The sequence below is a fragment of the Hetaerina americana genome, unplaced genomic scaffold, assembly GCF_022747635.1.
Source record: "Hetaerina americana unplaced genomic scaffold, ioHetAmer1.1.p SCAF_3, whole genome shotgun sequence".
Taxonomy (NCBI): domain Eukaryota; kingdom Metazoa; phylum Arthropoda; class Insecta; order Odonata; family Calopterygidae; genus Hetaerina; species Hetaerina americana.
This window is the reverse complement of record NW_027286874.1, coordinates 838,422-860,356: the sequence shown is the minus strand read 5'-3', so window position 1 is coordinate 860,356 and position 21,935 is coordinate 838,422. Positions and strand designations below refer to the sequence as shown.

At 37.8% G+C, this 21,935-nt stretch overlaps 1 protein-coding gene across 1 annotated transcript; it reads left to right on the top strand.

Moving 5' to 3' along the window:
• Positions 1-4,469: 4,469 nt before the first annotated feature.
• On the top strand, positions 4,470-15,465 carry RpL38 (ribosomal protein L38). Its single transcript, XM_071588031.1, has 5 exons — positions 4,470-4,533; positions 4,680-4,708; positions 4,791-4,851; positions 5,318-5,440; positions 15,406-15,465. Exons 2-5 carry the CDS (start codon positions 4,706-4,708, stop codon positions 15,429-15,431), a joined length of 213 nt encoding a protein of 70 aa, XP_071444132.1. The 5' UTR covers positions 4,470-4,533; positions 4,680-4,705; the 3' UTR covers positions 15,432-15,465.
• Positions 15,466-21,935: the final 6,470 nt, after the last annotated feature.

Genomic DNA, 21,935 nt, shown 5'->3' with positions numbered 1-21,935 from the left:
TTAAGCCTGAAACTGTTATGACTAGACTTGTTTATACTGGCAGTATAAGCCATTAGTAGTTGTTTATTCTGATTGACATTCTCCCTCATTATCCGTATATATATTTCTATACTCTTGCTTCTTCCATTCTGAGTAGCTTTTAAATATTTAACTAACCTCTGAGTTTCATTAACACATGGCCATTGATCCACTGAACAATAACCCAGCAATATCTTTTGAGAAGAATCAATGGGCTTCGATTGAGGTGTTTCATAGTTATTAAATTCTAGGATTTTTTAGAACTGCATTGATAGTGATCATGGCATGTGCTGAAACTACTTTGAGATCATCATATATGGGCTAAAACAAAAGACTAAAGATAATCTTTAGCATAATCCCTGTTCTCTTTTGCCATCAATTAATGTCCTAAACCCGATTCCTGTTCCATATCCAAATCTTGGTGGTCGGCTCTCGTGACTTCGAGCACAAATTTCACTCTGAAATAATTTACAATAAATGGCTGAAGTTTATTGCCATAAAAAATAGGTAGGGTCATATTCAAGTCATAGGGTCATATTTGGGTCAAAATTAGCCAGGTGTATTCACCCCCAGCCACACACCCTGCCAGTGGCTTGCAGAATATTAAAATATCAAATATAAAAAAAAAAGGTTCAAGCAGGATGCCAAGCATCCACGCTGTCTTCAATAATTAGTATAATCAAAGGAATATAGATAGAAATGAGCTCTTACGGCTAGTAATATATAATAAATGTGAAACTCCAATAGCCGTAAACAACATTTCCTTTCCCTAACCGTCAATTTTCCATTCTTGTGGTATTCCCTTCATTCTCTGTAACGGTTTTTTCCCACATCCTCAACGGTTATTTGTTGTAGGTTGCCTTTCACTTCTCCCTCCCCCTTCTATGTTCGCTTAACGGTTGTGTTAAGCTTCCCTTTCACTTTTTCCCCCCTTTTTGCAACTGTCATTTCCTTGACCGTGTAATTCCCCATCCCCCTCACTACATAACCTATCGTTTCAAACTCCTCTACCATCAGCCTCGTCCATTGGCTTTTGTCCTTTTCACCACCCGCCCCCCCCTCCCCCACACATGTGACACTATATATTCTTCGGATTGCCCTTACCCTTTCTCACTTCGACTTGTGTTGTAGTGACAATTACCCTTCAGTACGCTGAAGAGGGCTACTTTGTGGCCAAAATACGCGTATTCGTATTCACCTTTCTTACCTTCTCCTTTTTTACCTTTTACCCCTTTTACCTACTTCATTATCCTTATTTACCTTTTACCCCTTCTTGACTTGTGGCGCTAGCCAACTAATTTCATTTTTACTTTGTTTAGAAAGGTAAACTGTTTACGGCTATTGGAGTTTCACATTTATTATATAATCAAAGGAGTTTCAGTACTTAAGGTATTGTGCCCCAATTGGCAGGATCACCAGAATAACTGCAGATGAAAAATGCAAAACTCTTGAGGCAGTCATGAATTTATAGAGTAATCAGTAATTTTTTTATTGACTTGAGAAGATTATGCATGAAACTGTTGGTGAAGCTTTTTCTTTATGTGTTTTCTTTGATGAAAAAGCCATCAACATCACTTTTGATGATAACCGTATTGATTACTGTTAATTTTGTCCACCTATCCATGAAGAGAGGCATTAAAAAATAGCTCAGGCCTGCAGGAAGAACTAGGGCAAAGAACCCCATAACAATGAACCATAAAGTATGAACAAGAACCCTTAGGAGAGAGAAGGCAAGGCTCTGGATATTTCCATGATGCAGGTTTGGAGATGCATCCTAAAAGAGTGATTGAAGGTAGAAAGGAAAACATATGTGGGGTGGAGATTGAGGTGATATTATGGCACAGGCACTGGGTTTATGAGTTTGTTACATAAGAGTGTGTCTGTCATCTATGGAAAGGAGGAGTGAAAATGTTGGGTAAGCATGAAATAAACCGATAAACCCATGTATCACATGCACCCAGGAAAGAGTGACACCCTGCTGCTAAGCATTGAAACACATGAAAACATTGGGAATTCTTACTTGAAAATTCACTGAAAGGAAACATGTTTCTTGATGTAAAAGCATTTATTTTAACATCTTTTCGTACAAACTGAATCTCTGAGAAAAAATTTTTGTTAATTACTTCATAAGCATCAAACACAACCACACTATGTCAATGATTGAAATATAGCCAATTAATGTGCTCAGAGCCATTTCCATTTATGCTGACTGCATAAACACATTGTTTTCTTTCCTGTACACTTTGCTAGCCAGTGTTCAATGATGGGATAATTAGCACATTCCCCTCAATTCTTATCTGTCCTCTTTGTGGAAGATATCATTACAGGCGAACTCAGACTGCAGTACAGAGATGTGCAGCCATGCCCTGCTTACAATTCTTCGCTAAACATTTCAACAAATCATTAATGCTTTCATCATACAATGCAATTTCCTATTACTTCAGCATCTATTTACTTTCATTTTTTCACTTCCTCTAAAAGCCTGCTTCTCTTTGTTACTATTCATTTTAGGAGCAATACTTAATGATTCATGCATGTAAAAGATCACAAAGTTAATTGGGAACTTGTCAGAGTAGCTCCTGAAAAACTTGAATGGATTAAGCAAACATGATGTGTTAGTGGCAGGGTGTTAGAAAGCACTAGCTGGTGGCTGGTGATCATGAAAGGCAAGCAAGTAAACAACGACTCAAGTGTTTGAGGGCCCAGGAGGAAGAGGAGGGATCGATACATTTACATCAGGGACTTCCTGGGAAAGCAGAGAAATAAGTGGTGGGGGAACTTTCAAAGGTTGAATTCAGGGAAAATGGTGTTTCATGGCACAAGAAAGAGTATAGTAAAAATCAAGAATTGAAGAGGTTAGTAAGAGAAGGGAGAATACATTGGGATATTAAACATTTTTAAATCATATTTCTGGATTAATGAGTGGGCATCAAAGAGATGATTCTCACTTCTTCATGAGCTAAATGACTTAATAGCATTTTTTGCTAAATTCTTATCAGTATAGCGAACATTCCAGTCCAAGCCTATTCAAATGTCATATTGCAGAGCTTCCCTATATTTTTATCCTGTCATTGGCAAGAAACTACACATTAATGTGTACACTGGTACTATTTTTTCCTTGTAAATACTTAGATGGTAACCCAAAGTCCCACCCACACATGAATGAAATGCACATTAACTATTCTTCAATGCCATCCTGTATGAATCCATCAATTTCTTAATTTATATCCACTCTCAAAAGTCTTTCAATGGTTCACAATTGTTTACTCACTTAGCAAACTGAACTTTCATTTCATTATGAGTTACTAAATAGCGCTTGGATCAAACAGACTCAAATATGAGATATTTCAGGAAAACAAGGTAAAAAACCAATTGAATTATTTGAATTTCATCAGGATTTCACTCGTTTTTTAAAAAAACCTTGAAATCCCCCGAGACCCTCAACTACCAGCTTCTTTTTTAAACTGACAAACTTCAACTTCTCCCACTTTTAGATAAGAAAATATAGAGCCCCTTCCTAAAATTCCCCCTTCCTTCCTTTTTTTCCTCTCATCTGAATTCCCAGCCTATAATCAGCCCCTCAAACACACTTCAACAATAATTATGTTGATTCTTTTATTACACTTTCATTTTAAAAAATGTGAATTTTTTATCTTTAAAAGTAAAAAGTAATTGATTTACTGCAGGATTCTTCAAGAAAAATTGTTGCATAATATGTGTTCTGTTGTTCAAATATACATTATTTGCAGAATTAGCTGTAATACCTATAGCAATTCTCCGTAAAAATTCCAATTGCCAATGAAGAAATTAAGAAATTGTGCTCCTGAAATGAGCCGTATTGGTTGGGTTCACATTATGAAAAACTTTCCTCTAGCTGCTTCCATTGATTTGGGCCACATTTTGATTACTATGGAAATCTTAATAGATACATTTAATGATATATGTATATATTTTGCCTATGATGTAGTGGCGGAAAACGGTTAAAAGTTCTAAACAAAATCAAAAATATCATTGAGAATGCTATTTGTTCAATAAAGCCAATGATACATTGAATAATGATTAACAGGGCTTCTTTTGTGTTATATTCCTTTGGGGTATTTCTCTGCGGGAGATATTGAATTTTAAAATACCCCGCATTTAATGCGAATCAAAAAGCAAAATCAAAAACAGCTTGATATATCTTCAAAATCTATATCCCCTATAAAACTTTAAAATATCAAGGAATAACATAAAATATTCATATACGTACGATTGATGCTTTAATGGTTTTAAATCTGGCGCTTTACAAGTCGGTAGTTTCAGTAACTATTATAGCTACAAAAATATTAAAATATTAAAGCATAGGAACTAAAAAAACATTTTCTGTTTTTACATGAGTTTATATTGCATACATATATTAAAACACTTACAATATTTAAAAATTAAAAGTGGAACGACCGGAAGTGATGACTGTTTTTGTCCATGTGTGAGTATCCTCTTCCGGAATTCGTTCAGATTTCAACGCAAGGGCTCTAGGTAACGTGGTCTTGTCAATGATAAAATCTGTTGGAATCTTTTAATATAATTTCTATGTATTGAATTAATTTGTGCTTAAGTTGAAGTGTTTTTAATTCTTTTATATATTCCGCTCTTAAGATGGTTAAATATTTGTCTCTTCACAGATATTAGAGACCTAACAGAAGGCAAGATGGTAAGCATGGGTTCTTATTTGCCGTGAAATGACTTAATATCTCTATATTTTGATGGATTAATAGTTTTATTTCATTTTTTAGCCCCGAGAAATTAAAGAAATTAAGGACTTTCTTCTCAAGGCCCGAAGGAAAGATGCAAAATGTAAGTTCCAAACCAAAATTGATCTGCTGTTGTGAAATAAATTGCTTATTATTGTCGCAAATTGCAATTATATGCTAGTGCCAGTCGTCAAATTTTATTGATACACTGAAAATATTCATGAGTAAGTCTGTGAAGTGTATGTTCTGCTCGAGTAAACATTTAAATCAAATTGAAAGGAAAAGTTTGGACTTAATAAAAATTACCATTGAGATTTTAGTAACCAGAATGTTTGCGTATGTTTTGAGGCATTTCCTTAATTTGCGAATTGTGTGTACATTGATGAATACATTTAGTTTCGGTGTTTTTTGACTTATACTTCCCCTCTTAAGAATACTGCGGTACTTGTGAAAGGCATGACAGTTCTTGATTTCATTCACTGGGAGAATTTCCTCGGGATTGGTTTACCCAGTTTTACTTTCTCAAAAGTCGTCCTGAATTTTCATTTCGCGCAAATTTTGTTTTTCAGCTGTGAAAATAAAGAAGAATCCCGAGAACACGAAGTTCAAGGTTCGCTGCAGTAGATTCCTGTACACTTTGGTCATTACCGACAAAGAGAAGGCTGAGAAATTGAAGCAGTCCTTACCTCCAGGTAATTAGTGTAAATGTCAGCATTGAAATAGTGTATTTCAGTGACATCTTTTCCGAAATGTCATTATCTTTCTTAATAAATAAAAATGAAATATGTTGCTGACACTGGCTTCGTTAATATGGAGAAAATGTATAAGTTCATCGTTCGTTATAACGTCAAAACAATAGTAATTTTTGGGATAGTAAATCAATGTAGTCCATTCATATTCCACGATCCGAATACCTACGGCGATTTGTTTTATATGTTCATGAAGATGCACTCTGAAACATTAAGGTTCTACCTTTAACTTGTTTCTGTTCTGATTCAGTTGGAAAACTTCCAGCCCTTCCAAACATTTTTATGGCTTGATTCATATTGCCTATTATATCCGCTTGATGCTCCCCATCAGTTACAATTAGAATGTTAGAAATGGTCACCTGTTGCTATTCGTCAAGGAATTCTCTTACAAGTCATTGTTGTTAAGAGCACCAAAATATTTACAATATGCTTCATTTTGCGTTTCCCCTGTGCTCTATGTATGTTAAGTCCACGATCACATTGGGATGTAATTACGCTAATACTAACCGATAAGCTCATGCCAAAGCTAGATGATTTGTGGTGCAATTGAACTTCCTGCTTGGTACAATTTGAAACAAGAGATCAGTGTTGAAAGAATTTTTCTTATACTAAAATAAAGCAGGTGATATCCCAATACCCAGTAATTATAGCAAACTTAACTGTGCACATGCATGTAATATGCTTGGTACCTTAAATATTTCATGTGTTGTTCGAAAACACCCCTTCTTCCATTGCGATGGTATCAAGGTGTCTAATGGACATTCTTTTAACCACTGTGGAGTTATGGTTCGCAAGATATATATTACATTCGACTGCTGGGTCTGTTGATTATTCTTCTATTGTGGGCATATATTTTCCTGTATATTCATATATGAAAAGTTATCCTCGCATTAAACTACTCCGTAGATTGTATTTTTAATCTTTATTGCACAGATTTTCTCAGCCTCAATACGTTGACCCCTCAGAATCTGCTATTTATATGATTGACCGCCATCATATTTAGCTAGGTCATGCAGAGTTGGAAAGCAAGGAAGGGAAACGTAATTAAGCTCTGACCCCCACCCCTGATGCCATAGTTGGGAAATGTACCCTCCTTTTGGCAGTGGACTGAGGGAGATATGACTCTCGAGGCTAAGAATGAGGGAAGGCAGGTGGAACTTTAAAGTAAAACACAAGGCAGTTGGGGAATGTTGTAACATGCATGATGTAAGATGTTATATGTGGTCCTGCTCTCATGTGGGAAGGGATTTGTTAATGAGAGGTACGAAATTGGTGTGAAACGTGTGTGCAAGGGAAATAGTTTATTCTCTAGACATAACGGGTGGCAAGTGGCATTCTTAATAGCCTTTAAGTTATTCCTTAATGTCCATGGCAATGAGTCCTTGGGTCTTAGTTCTGGCATCTAGTTTTGGAATTTATATTCATGATCCAAATGAGGGTAACAAACATTAAATGGCCAGAGAAAGTTTTAAATAAGGGTGACCTATGTAACATTTTAGGGGATGACCCCAACTTTTAGAATAAGATTTTAACACTAAAAAGGGAAACTGGCCTAATGGGAAAACTTAAGGTTTTGATACACTTTTTGTTTCGAGTGCTTGTTTTTTTAATATTAATATAATAAACTGGTATTGAGGTTTTAATTATATATTGGCAGTGGTGCATAATAGCCATGGATGTTGATGCACCCTTAAACCCTAACAGCTCTTACCAATGTATGTTGGAATTCAAACAGTGGACAAAAACTTGGTGCTGAAACAAACTGCTCTGAATTTATTTAATAATTTTCACCTAGCATTTTTGTTTTCATTCTAATTTTTCTCAGCCCATTTCCAATATGCTTTTCATTAGTTGTAACAGTTTTTGACAAATTGGGCTGCCTAGCGTTGAACCATCTCAACTTCCTGAATGAGGCCTTATCCCACTGAATCACATACCTTACATGACGGTTCTAAGTTGAGTTTACCGAGGGCATGGTATCAATATTCGTTGCTGCCAGCAATGCATTCAATGAATCCCAGTTTTTTATTAAATTGCATGCAGATTTTGTACGTGGGGAGTCCCATGATGAGTTGTCAGTAATAGTTAAACCTTGATATTTCAACATTAAGCACTTTTAGATCAACTTCAGCAAGTTTGAACAAAACCGCAGATCTGATGAAGAAATGAACCAGTTTTGTTATGATATAGCTGAAATCACCATTTTCCACACAATTTCAAAAAGCTAATTTAGCCTTATCATTAAAAGTCTCTTGGTAAAGGACTCATTCATGGGCATCCTTATCTATCCTTTCACTTGGTGGTTCAAATCAGTCCCAAAAATCATGAAATGCCAAGGCCCGATGACATCCACCTGAGATACACCAGGTATCACTCGTATGCTGTCAGTATTGACACAATCAAAGTCAGCCTTATTTCTAGTAATGAACAAATACTAGTACTTTTTAACTAGATATTTCTTTAAACTCGGAAGATGATTTACATTTTGTGGAAGGTGCTTGTGGTTTAACTATCTAGTGGAAAAATCTACTATTTGTTCATTGCTATGTTCAAATTCCATGTCATCAAGCCTGATAATGTAATTTGTTAACCCCACTTCTTTTCTGACTGAGTCCTTAACCCAATTTAGTGTTATCTTGTTCATTATCTTTAGCGTTTAGTTTTATCTCCAGTGTTACTTTGTCTTACATGCCATATAAGCTTCTAAGTTATAAACAAGTTTCCCATGAGCAACTTTCATCAAATACAGTGAGCCTCATAATACAAGCGTAATCCGTTGTCATCTTTCTGGTTAGGGAAAACACTAATTAAGCGGAAAACATTTTGCAAGTAAATTAATGTAAAATTTGATGTGTTAATGCCGGAAAGAATTGTGCCAGACAGATTTATTCAAAGGAAATTATGTATACATTGTTTAGGATCTTGGATCATGTTCACCTTTTCTTCCATCGTGAACTAAAAGAACCAGGAATGCGAACTCATTGTAAAAGCCAAAAAGAATCAAAATAAATTCTTCATTATTTTTTATACGGCTGAAAGCTTCCCACTTCACCTCCCTGTGGATAATGGTTCTTCTTGTTAGCTTTTATTATCACACATGGCTCCCCTTCAGTACTTGTTTGGCCATTGAAGATCCTGGCTTCATACTAACGAGTTTGGCAAAAATCACGTCCCCTTGTCATATATTGTATTCTTGTCAATGGTGTCTCATTTCAATTGCTTTTTGTTTATGCATATTAGAAGCACTTTTTTAACATTGTTGAAAATGTTATCATTGCATAGATACCCCTGTCACTGTATTTGAAGCATCTTATCTCTTCGTCTTGTCCGTGTTCTTTAAGAAAAGGCCTTCTGTGATGTAGACACATTTTGATGTGTGTACTAGATCAGCCACGCTCACGTTGTTCCCAATTTTCAATTATTTTGCAATGTCTACTATTGTAAATTTTGTACTGTCATTTCTACTATTTTTCATTTTTAATTCTCTTATACATCAATAATGGATTTTTTGTTGGTGTCAGTATTTTAACTATGTGCAAATAGTATTGGAAAAATTTTGCAATCACTTGGGTGCTGAGATTATATCAGATCAAGTGCGGCAGAAACTGCAGGGGCAGGTGTGCAATGAGTCTAGGAATTCCCCTGTCTTTTTCACTCTTCATGCAAAAAGTCACTAGATGGGTGACTAATTTTCAAGACCAACATTTTTGCTCATTATGTGAATTATCTGCTGTGCGAGATTAGGTTTGACTCTACTTTTTTACAAGACAAGATATTGCGTCCACTTGCCACCTGTTAAAAATATCGTGTGTGAATAAACCTTATTGTTCCTCTAATGTGTGGCTTTTCTGAATGTGTTGATTGTTACTTGAAGTTTTTGCATTTTTACCCCACTATCAACCTGTCTTCCAAATTTTGTAAAACATTAGCATGATGGAAATGGGATTGTAATTGCTAAGGTCCTCCCTGTGGAGTTCAGGCTTAATGTATGTGTCATTTCAATCCTTGGGGACTTAACATTCTGTTAGGGATTTTTGAAATATTACTTCAAGATAATAGGCTATATTATTAGCCAATTGTTTCTACATCCTATCGAGTATGTTTTTGAGATCTTGGGCATTTTGGTTTTATTTCTTGAAGCAATTAGGTAAATCCATCCATCTGCTGTTACATTAGCCATATGTTTGGTACGAGGTCTGTTCATAAAGTATCTTGACGTTTTTCCAACAATTATTTACTTATTCATGAATGTTTATTTAATCCTCTTCAAAGTAATCGCCATTAGATATTATACACTTTTGCCAACATTTTTCCAATCCTGGAAGCACTTCAATAAATTATTTTTTGTGATCTTGTTCAGCTCTTTTTCGATGCCTCTTGATGAGTCCTTAATCTTGTGAATCGTAGCGTAGTGTCATCCTTCCATGGGCCTCTTCAGTTTCGGGAGCGAGAAAAAGTGACTGGGGGGGCAGATCTGGGGAATACGGTGGCTGCGGCATCATTAGTGTGTTGTATTGGCCAAATATTCGTGCACAAGTAACGATGTGTGAGCAGGGGAGTTGTCATGATGCAAAAGCCAATTTTTGTTCATTCATGAATCTGGGCATTTGTGTCAGATTGCTTTGTGCAAATTGCACATAACTTGCAGCTAATATTCCTTATTTACCATTCTACCCAGTGGTATGAACTCATGATGCACCACGCCCCTGCAATTAAAGAAAACTGTAAGCAAAACAGTCGCATTCGACCGAACTTGGCACACTTTTTTCGGTCTTTGCTCGTGCTGCAGCTTGCATTTAGATGATTGAGTGTTAGTTTCACATCATAACCATAAACCCATGATTTGTCACCAGTTATGACCCACTGAAGCAAATTTGGGTCATCGCGGACAGAGTCGAACACCTTAATGGCTATGTTAATGCAGTGCTGTTTTTGGTTGAAATTGAGCACAAATTGAGGATAAGTTTCACTGCTGAATCTCCCTCGGCTTCTTCTCTTTTCTGTTCCTGGGATCATTTGTCCCAGTTAATCATTTTTCAAATGTATCATTCAATGTATGGGCCAAAATTTGACACTTGGACAGTCTAATGGCCAATAATACTGCATTTGGATGAATGATGCCCACGTTCAAAATTATCTTAAGTAATCCTTCATTTCTTCCATATTTAGTCTTAATTATTCAAAGCTAGAAACAGATATTTTGTTATCCTAAACTTTACTTTTAATACAAATTGAAATAATGCCTCTTCAGTGGGAGGTTATTTTCTCTGGCAGCATTCCTTGTTCGTGATAGTTTCTCATGCGGAATATCACCATTGCTCTTACATACAACTGATATCATGATGATTTATGCCATATTTATGTTTTTTGCAATCCAGGTGTTACCACCTGGACAACCTTCACTGTTTTTCACTCAACTGAGAAAATGTTATTCTTCTGTTTTGTAGGTTAACTAGGACTGGCATTATGTTGAGGTTGTAGAGACTCCTCATTATCAGAGCAGTCACCTTTGTCATTAATACTTTCTCTAGAATACACTTCAATCCAAAATTAAAACATCCCTGCCTTCATTTATAATTTTCCCAACTCCTTTGAAGTACTTACTCTAGAAAGCTGTATTCATTCAAGCATTATATATTTTTTCTTAGTAATCATAGATCATTAAAGTTCAAAAGTATAAAATTATCATCCAAGTAGATATATTTTTTAAAAAAGCTTAATTTTTCTTGCAATGCAGTTTTTATATATGACACCAAATGTTATTGCATATGAAGAAATTAATGAAGTATTATCAACTGTCCATTATTTGACTAATTTTAAATGTGTTCCAGTTGTATTTCAAACATGATTACTTTGGCCAAGGTAGGCTGAGGTCAAGATGGCCATTGAATAAGTAAAACAACCTTGGTGACTTGCTTATACCCACATGAGTTCAATGAAAATCTAATTTGAAAGAAAAATATCAATTTCTTAGGCTTTGCATACTCTGGTAAATGAGCTGTGGTTTGAAATTATGGAAATTATTATAGATAATATTGAACCTTACCTCAACAAGTTGAGTGCAGGGGTAATTAATTGGTTTTTAACCCTCATTTTTGGTGGACTTCTAAGGGTTAGTTAATGAACATGCATTGCTTCTGTAATAACTTTCTTAAAAGTTGAATATTAATGGAATTTTGAATGTTATTCTCGTTAAGTAATTTAATCATGCCTTTGAGTGATACTTCATGAAACATTTTCCTTTGTGGAGTGGAGAATCGTAAGAAGAGCACACATACCTTGTCTCCTTCATAATTTTTCTTGAAGCACACACTTTGCATCCTCTAGTTTGGAATTTTTTTCTTCTCTTTACCTACAATTGAAACAAGACTGTATTTATTAAGTTCTTACCACAGCATAGCGTCGCTGTCATCCAGCGAAAAGGCTCACCTGGCTTCTCTGTACTGTTGCCTAAAATTTGGTGGTCTGGAAGAGAAAGCCTTAGAATGGAATGTTATTTGATTAATTTAATGGTTAATAAACTTCGAGCTCAATTAATAAGTCGCACCACATCTTTTTTAGACCATTTCATTGTTTTTCTCATGATTGCATAAGTCGATAAATACATATCAGTCCTATCTACAGCTATAGTTTACTTATTGTATTTAAAAATGCGGATTGTTTTTTCGATTGGCAATTTGATTGAGCCTGTGATCCTGTCTTTCAGCTTTGTTATGACCCATCCCAGCGCTTAAAATACTGTTAATCATCCTCATCTACCTTATGTCTTTCCCAATCACTGGAAGCACTTCACGTTTATGAGAAAATGGTGCACTATACCTTTTTCAATGTTTTCATCTCACTCTTCAGTGTGGCAACTCTATTTGACCTGATGGTTGTAGTAGATATTCCGGTTGAAGTTATGGCTTCATGGCTCATCAAAGTCACTTTCACTTATCGAGAGAGGAGTGGATTTTTTATTTCTGACCTTCACTACAATATCTGAATTACTTCTGCTGTCATTCCCCTCTTTGTCATGCTTATTGGCATATCTGACAAGTCATGGGTGCACAGATTAAATAAAATTTCTTGAGCGAAGCACTTGTCTTACATGTGTGATGCAATTTTATGGACTATTTTGAAAAATGAAATTTGAGAAAATCATCTCGCAAGGCAAATCCAACTCCGAAATAACAGTTCACTAGGACTTAAGGAAATGAAGCATGGACGATTCATTCTTGATTCCCTCATTCTTTTCATAAAAAATTTTAACCTTTATGGAGCTTACAGTGCATTCCAGTACCAGGAGTGTTACAGACGGGGCAATGGTCCTTGAGGTGATAGAGATGTTTCTTCATCGCTAGCTCAGCTGGGGCCAATTGGAGAAACAAGAAATAATGAGGCAAGGCTTTGGGGTACTCAAGGAATAGATAAAAAAAATATTACCTCCGAATTGGAGGATGACAAATTAGTTCCAAGCAATTGAAAATTCATACCAAAAAAAGCCTTGTATTTTAATTCAGTTAAATGGCTTATACTATCAAAATTACTAAACAAAATGAAAAATTAAGATATGGCTTCTTATTGAATAACGAAAGGCAAATGAAGAATTACCAGTAAGGTATTACTTATATTTTAACTTTTAATTAACATTATTTACCATGTGTAAATAATGTTCATTAAAAGTTTAAAACAATGCTCCTAAATGGTGAGAATTCTTGTCATCCGCACGCAATGATTAGGATTTAAGTGAAGGCAATTTTCGCAATCCATACATGTGAAGAAGGAGATACCTCTGTCTTAAGTTCAAAATAAAATTCAAATCTTGATCACACTTTCTAAACCTTAGCCTAGCCAGAATATAATCTAACTTATACCTTTCTGAATCACCTGGTATTTGCCATGTGTACCTGTACCTTTTGTGGTGTCTAAACCAAGTGTTGGTGATGACTAACCCTTGCCTTCTACAGAATTCAATTGCTTTTTCCCCGCATTCATTCCTCGTACCTTAAACTGTAGTCCCTCACCTCAACATTTTTTCCTTTGACTGCCAATTCCAATCCCTCAACACTATGAAATGTTTTCTTGCAGGAACAAAGGCGATTATGTCCTCTTAAGCTGATTGCTTACCTTATTGATGGCTTTCTTCTTATGATTGCTTGGTGGCTTGTATACCTGAGCAATGACCAAGTTCGTAGTTTCTGCTTGTATCCCTATTTGTAGTATCCATGTTAACTGCGCTTCTTCGTACTGCTTTATTGGACATAATGGCGACCCCCTGTTGGCTCTAATCCCCTTTACTGTATATTACTCTCCAGTCATCCCCTTAATATATTTTATGAATAAATATTTTAGGAATATCTTTTATCGATGAAACGCGTAATTTACTGCACTCTTTAGTGATGTCAATTTCTCTATTTGTTATTCTCTCAGATTAAATATCAGTGGAAATGAATTGAGGATTGTATAAACAGTTAATTTTAAGGTTAACATTGAAGGTAGAAAGGATTCCATGAAGGTAGGATGAATTCCAGAAGTGGAGGAATTATAACTGATAATGCATGTAATTGAGTGAGGACCAGTATTAACAGTGGTAGATGTGACCATGATGTTACAGCTTTATGAAGTATAATTAACTGTTGTGTAAATCTGGTTCGTTTGGTTATAAAGGTGAAACTTAGTGGATGTTACTCTCATCAAACCATCCTATGGAGTTAATTTATACAGAATTGTTGTGCAAATTGTAGTCTAAATGTGACTTTGATGCCTGAAATGTAAAACATTAAAATATGGAAAAGTTAATTTAGTACATATTTTTAATAATACCAATAATATTCCTTGGTAACTTCAAGCTAAACAAGGGTAAGCAGATAGGATAGCGTGCTGTATACTGGTTTAATATTGTGTTCCCATAAAATTTGCCTATGCGAATACATAAAGATTTACTCGCACAGTGATGTTGGTGGTTGTAGTACATGGGATTGTATTTTGATGATAAATTATGTGGGTCAATATTGAATTGATTCATAGATTTCATAGTGTTATAAGAACATAATCACTATTCCCCTTTGCAATTGATTTATCTTACAAATTGCAGACATTAATTTAAGCAAATGGTAGTAGTAGTTTTAAGGGGAGGCGACCGACAGCTAAGGTCATTTGCGCCATAGGGGATGGACAGGAAAGGATGAAGGGTGGAGAGAAACCCGGCGTCGGCATTAGCCTGCTCTTTACGAAAGGCGCCAAGGGGTCCGCAGTTTAACGTCCCATCCGACAGACGGCGTACTCACTCAAAGTGCCCTCCACAAAGCACCTCAAGTAGGGATCGAGATACCTCTGAAAAATATTCAACACCGCCGGGATTTGAACCCGCGCCCTCAGGGTGGGAAGCCAGTACGTTAGCCCCCGCACCATCTCGATCCCCTTAAGCAAATGATTTTGCACACCAAAAAGGCATTATTCAGTATTCTGAAATACGCGTCACTTCATAATTCCACTGTCATACGTGGAATGTGTTCATGGAATTAACAAAATAATTTGCTCCTTTTGAATTAGGTCATAAAACAATAATGCATGACCTGTAAATAATAAATTGATATTTTTCATTCATTCATTATAATATAAAATTAATAAATAATGAAACTGTCAACTTTCTGATATTAATTAAATATAAAATAGTGGTGGTAATTGGCCTGAGGTTGATGTGAGTTCAGTACTGGTTTGTTTTTAACCCCAACCCTCATGGTGCGGTTTCATTTCGATTTTTGAGGTTCAGATCATGGAGAATGTTCGGAATTAGGATGTCATTTTGAAGATATTCATTAACAATTCAGTGCAATCACATTATTTGCCATCAATTAAGGTTAATAGAAAGGATTTAGTAAATAAATAAGAAAGACCACTAATTCAAGCTGTCTATTATTTTCCAGGTCTCCAGGTGAAAGAAGTGAAATGAATGTAATATGGCAGAATAAATGCTAACAAAATTACTGGCTTGTTTATTTCCCTTTGCTATATGCTTGGATCATTACCTTAAAAACTGTTTTTTGTCGCTGTATATGCATTTATTTGTTTCTGCATAAATATTTTGTTGCTTATCCCATGTGGAACAAACGTAATTTCATGTCAAAGGTTGCCAGTTTGGTATGGTATTTTGTATGCTGACCGAAATGGTATCATTTTTCTAGCTCCGGAAGATGACTGACAAGATATATTCTATCATTTACTAAGTACCAGGCCTAACATTTTTGTTAGTTGAAGTGTAAATTAATTTTTGTTAATTGCCCTGAATCTGTAGTGTCATAGTCTTTAACCTTATCTGAGGACTGCAAACAGCAGTTGAAAATCACAAATACAAACCTAATAGCCATTCACTTCATAAATATGGATGTTAATGGAATATGATTAAAAACTAGTCCATTGTTATTAATCCTTAGGCTTCCGCGCCGTCTATCTGATGAATCCATGCTGGTTTCCGGGAATTACCGTCGCGTAGGTTAGTTGGAGACAAAGGTCGACTAGGTCGACGTCGCGTAGGTTTGACAACTGTTTCGCCCCCAGTCCTGGAGGCGTCTTCGACCTGAAGACGCCTCCAGGACTGGGGGCGAAACAGTTGTCATCCGACTAACCTACGCGACGGTAATTCCCGGAAACCAGCATGGATTCATTAGTCCATTGTTACTCCAGGTAATTTTGATTATTTCCATATTGACATGTATTATGTTGTTAGATTCATTTGTAAATGATAAACATTGGCCATGAGTAAATTATTCATTTTTCTGGTCTGCCATAGGATTTAGTCAGTGTTGGATTCTTGGCCATGTTGAGTCATGTGTATTTTGCATTGCAAAAATTGAATATCAATCTTGTTTAGTTGTATCAAACCTAAATACTAGTAATTCAGTATCAAGAAAATGTAGTTAGGTTGCCCGTACCTGGAAATAATATAGATGTTGGAAGTAATGGAAATACACTGATTTTTTAAAGGCTTCATGTTAATGGGAATATTCCTGAGTTTTCAGATTCTGTGTTAATTAAACCTGCTGAACTGTAGTTACACGTATTCCTGTGGACAAGGTCTATTTAATTTGGAGCCTATTTAAATGAATGTGACTTTTGGGCTAGTATGGGGCTCTAATTACCCATGAGGTCTGCTGTGCTGTTATTGGTTTTGTGGTAAAATTTATGTGTGTGAAGAATGGGGCAGTTGGTACACTAAATATGCTCTTGTTAGTTAATGGGTTTTAAACAATGGTGTGGTATGTTTAATTGGAAAAATGTGCATTAAAGTTAAAGAAATGAAAAAGAAAAGAATAGTAACAGTGAATTAGAATCAGTTGGGTGGGAAATGTTCGGAAGGGATCACTGCATTGGGCCAGATTGTTTTTCTGACCAAGAAAATAGATGGTAGGTGGCAACAGGAAACTTGACATTTTTCCCGTGGTGCCCAAGTTCGTGTGAATGGGTGAGTCTACTTCCCATCGCTGATGTATTTGGTTGTTTATTGGGAAAGTGATTGTGTGTGAGATAAAGACGTGATAGAAGACTTAATGTCTGTATGCGAGATATTGGGACTTGAATTGAGATGAGAAGGGTACAAAATGTAGTCTTAGAGCTTCGGTGTCGGAGGCAAGGCTTCTTGTAGGTGGTAATATGAATAGTTAAAGTGATTGGTCCTAGAATTTGTTACTTAATGGAATAGTGTACCGCCTTCCGCAATGGACGACGAGGACGCTTTCGAGCGAATGGTATGGTGGAGATGGCCGATTCAGCGAGGCATGATTTGTGAGGTCGACCAGCAGTTCGAGTGAATCGGTCGGGAGGCACGGTGAGGGTCCGAAAGCCGCCGATCGAAGGCGGGAAGTTTTCGTGTGGACCGGTCGGGTTCGTGTATTTTGGGCTTCTGTTTGCTCCCTAAATCGTTGGCTCAAGGGGTTACCTCATGTGACGCTCTGGTAAGTTTTGGGAGGTCTTCTGCCTCCTTGGCAACTCGGCCGTGACTGAGTACCGGATGTGTCGCAAGTGGTTCTCATCCGCCCTTGGTCGTCGCCGTAATATGCTTCTAGAGGCGATGGCATATCGTCTGCGGTGTATCCTCCGGCGATTATGGTGGCCCCTGCTCACTGTATTAATGTATGTTGGGGGCGCGTTTGCACCATTGCGAATTTTTGGGGGTGGGGCGCGGATCTTAGGAGGCGCAGAAATCATATAGTCTCATTTGAGCGATGGCTTGAGCCCCACGTGTGTTATACCATAGATAGTTTCATTTATAGGTAATTGTTACCAGGTCGTCTTCGTGCATGGCATTTTAGTCAACCGCGTTCTGGTGAGCTTCCCGTGCACCTGTTGATAGGATTGTACCCTCGGTTCCGGTAGTGCTTCGAGTCTTGCCAGTGACCGCTTCATGCGGAGTCAGTTGCTTTGATGTTTTCGTTTCTGTAATGTTTGTCTTCCCTCCGGGTTTGGTGATTACTGTGCTGTCATGGAGCGTCATTACGCGGGGTACTTTCGGTTTCTCACGGTGTGCATGGCAGCACGTAGGCTCCATGCACCACTACTCGACTCCGGCTTATCGTCTGCACGAATTTGTTGGTGTAATACGCTCCATTTTTCATTTACCTCAATTCCATTGATGACTAACAAACCGGTGAGTTTGGTATGTTTCGTAACTTATTCCTGTGCTTTTGTGTAGACTGGAATAGCTGTAAATAAGATGTTCGAGATAGTTAGAAAAGAAACGCTAAAACACCCCTGCGGGTTGGGGGACTGAGAATTCTCCCGCAGTATCCCTGCTTGTCGTAAAAGCCGACTAAAAGGGTGGGGAGACCACAGACCGAAAACACCCGGTAAGGAGCGATTACGAATAGAAATTGGATATGCTAGCCTCTAGTGTTTTTATGAGTTTATACAAGGTCTTGTTCCACTCAGTGTGGGGTCAAAGCGCGGCTTGTCAATCCTTCGGGGGGGTTTCTGCAAGAGGTACCAGAAAAGTTACTTGTTCAATCACGAGTTACTATTTTTTGGGATGAAATTTTATTTGCGCACGCCTGAGAATGTTTGCCAGGCAGTTGGGGCCTCGTCCCAGTGTTGACTGCGAAATACCCACTAAAACAACACGCTCCGAGGCTAGACCGATGATTGGACAGCGACGGCTTTGTGTCGCGTTACCTACTGCAGATACGGGTGCGAGTTGCCCGAGTCCAACCGCTTAAGTCGAGTTCCCCCGCGCCATACCGCTAATATGCCCGCACGACGAAAATGGCCGGCGCACACATTATTAGGACGGTACGACCCGGTCGTCGGTCGGAACCCAGGACCTGGCCATTTATTGAGACTGAAATTCGTTAATATGCGAAAGTACTAGCCGAATTAAAGAGGGTAGGTGCGGAGCAGTGTCCCGTTGCCCTTCCTCAGGGTATACAGAGTTGCGGTATTATACATATTCCCATTAGTAATATTATTAGTCAAGTTAAGGTCATGGCATAGCAATATTGTCTCCTGCAGGCCGTATAAGGCCTTCATACATTTCGTTGGCATTAATACGCCAATCATTGGGCATTTCATAAGATCTAGTATCGACACGTCGGAATCGCCACGCCGACTTGCAACGGTGTCGCGTCTATAGTTTTGCAGGGTGGTTGAGGGTTGATGCAGGAAGACCACATTGTTCAGGATGTCCATGGTCGGGATGCGTTTCCACGCGAAATCCTCACGTCTGTTTACTTGTGGAATATAACACGACGGCTAGCGCAATATCCATGCCAAATATCTCGCTACTTTAGGGATGTAGGCTTGCTGTAGTCTTGCTAGAATTGATTTTAGCGTACTATTGACCGCGTTTTTGGTTAGCTGTACAGTAGCACTGTGTCGATGTTTACTCTGAGGTATTGAAGGGACGTGGTAGTTATTAACTGTGACTTCCGCACACTAACACTTACGTCAAATTTCGTCGTTTCTTCCAAGAAATTTATCGCCTCAAAACCACATTCTGTGCGGTGCAAAAATTAGCCGGTCGTGGAGATAAGCGATAGCGGAGACCAGATTTCTCTGTAACGATGTACGTTACGGACATATTTGAGGGAGGGTGTCCCATTGGAAGGCGAGTGAATGCGTGCGTAACATTTGCATGCCCGGATGCCCTAAAATTTCATGTGGAAGAAGTTTACCGGGATTCTGTAATAGGCGCTGGTCAAGTCTATCATAATCATGAAGGCATCTTTAGGGATAGTGCTGGACGGGCAAATCCATCGATCTTCTATCCATCCATTTTTTCCTTGGCCGACTTAGAATGTCCATCGCATATTCCTATCGTCACCATTTGAAATGGGAACTCTGCCGCACTTGGGTAATAAGTCCTACATACCTCACTATTAATACCAGGTATGCTAGGTGTGCAGCGGAATGTGAATACCGCACCTTTCCAAGAGCGTGCAAATTGTTAAACGGGATCCCTTTTTCGAGCTGTTCGTTCTTAGCTCATTGGTGTTTTAACTTTCTGCTGGTGAATGTTAGCAAGCAGAGTAGCTCCTGGTTAAACTTAAGTCACCTTTTCTGGGCTTGTAGCCTAGGGTAACTAACATAGTGGCCCACAGCCTCCTTCCCCAAGTTATCTTGTTCTTCCCAATTTGTTACAGATGATACATGATTATCTCGTGTTAGAAGGCACAACTTATTTCGTGCAGCCGAATAAAACTTGCTCCAAGTTAACCCCGGTAACTTTCCTCCATATGTCATCGATGGCGCCCGAGTTTGGAAGTTTCCTTAGTGTTCGAGCACCCATTTGGTCAGTCTCCCTAGTGAGGTAGCGCGCAACTTTACTGCCCACGGATTCCATTTGACAGAATTATAACTTATCCCAGAGGGAAGGAGCCTACCTAACAGCAGGGAAGCGCTTTTGTCTTCAGAAGTCATCCTGCCGGCGACTGGCAGAAGAGTTGCCGCCCGGTTTCCAGGGGCGTATTTCCCCATTTGCCGCCCTGCGCTATACTCAATGTCTGCCGCCCCCTAAAGGAATTAATTTCCTAATTTTCACGTTAATAAAAAGAATGTATCCATTCATTCTTTTTCAAGTACTTATACAAAATACACACTTTAGAAAGGAAGCGCTAGAATAATTCATATGAAATATGTGTAATATTTATTCTGAGGTACTTATATGTTCAAGAGTAGAACCATAAATGAATACTTGGACTGATTATAAATTAATTTTTTAAGGAAAATTTTCCTCGAGTTCGCATTGGCAAACTCATTAATTATATCATCAAAATTCATCTGAACTCATATCTGATTCAATATGTAAAACATACGAGGCATTTAGCCTCTTGAATTTGGCTAGATCTGAGGTAATTCTTTACTCGGCGTAAGGCCGAAAATGATCTTTCGCCGGAACAATTTGTTGACATCAGGCACAAATACATACATAGCCCTATGTGTATATTTGGATATACATTCAAAAAAGCTCCTTTCAGTTTCAAACAAGTCGGATGCAGAAATGACATTCTGCGAAACAAGGTGGGCAGCGAGATGCTTACATTCAATGATAAGCTCGCTGGCAAGTCATTTGGGTACTTTGAAATTAACTTTCCGGCATATTTTGTTATATCTGTTGGCTCTTTAGTTGGCTGATAAGACAAAACCCAAATCTCTGATCGAGTTCAACAAAGGAGTGGCAAAGCTTTTTCAATTCAGAAATTGAAAGTGCTATAATTTCATCGAAAAATTCAATTTTTAAGTCATCGATAGGGTTTCTGGATTTACGTGCATCTGGAGAATTTCCTTCATCGAAAAATGGTTTTCTTTTTTCTCTGATTATCGCTGTCATAATGCCCAAATTTTCCGACAGCTTTCTTCTCTTATTCACTGAACCTGTCCTTCATTCCGGATAAATAATCAATGAAAGAGACATAATTCTACGATATGACCCAGCTCTGTCGTAGTTGCCTGCTAGGTTTTGCTCACGGAATTGAATCGAGTTAGAATATCATACCAAACAAGAGCAATAAGATACGTCTCAATACTACTTTAGAACTCCGCTTGCCTCGACCCTAGTGAGAGGTATTTCACTTTGATCCCTGGAAATATCAGCCAGTACTGATATGATTGTATTGAATAATTCCACACGAGTTTGGCACGCATCAGAACGGGCTGACCAACGTGTCACCGACATGCTCTTCTGTGTTGGTTGCAGACGAAATCTTACAAGCCCACCTGCCAGTGGACGCAGGAAAAAGTGGATTCATGTCTTGAATTTGCGCTTGTACGCCGTTCTACCACCCAGACATTGAAATCGTTATTGTAACATTGCTCTCTGCAATCCTGAATATCTATACCATATTCAACGAGACCATTCAGAGTAGCATCTGTCATTGCTTGTCCTGAATGTGGTCAATAAATTTCAAGAATCTTTCTTTCGGAACTCCATTCAATGAAGCATGCCTAATAATGCATGTCAACTGGTCTG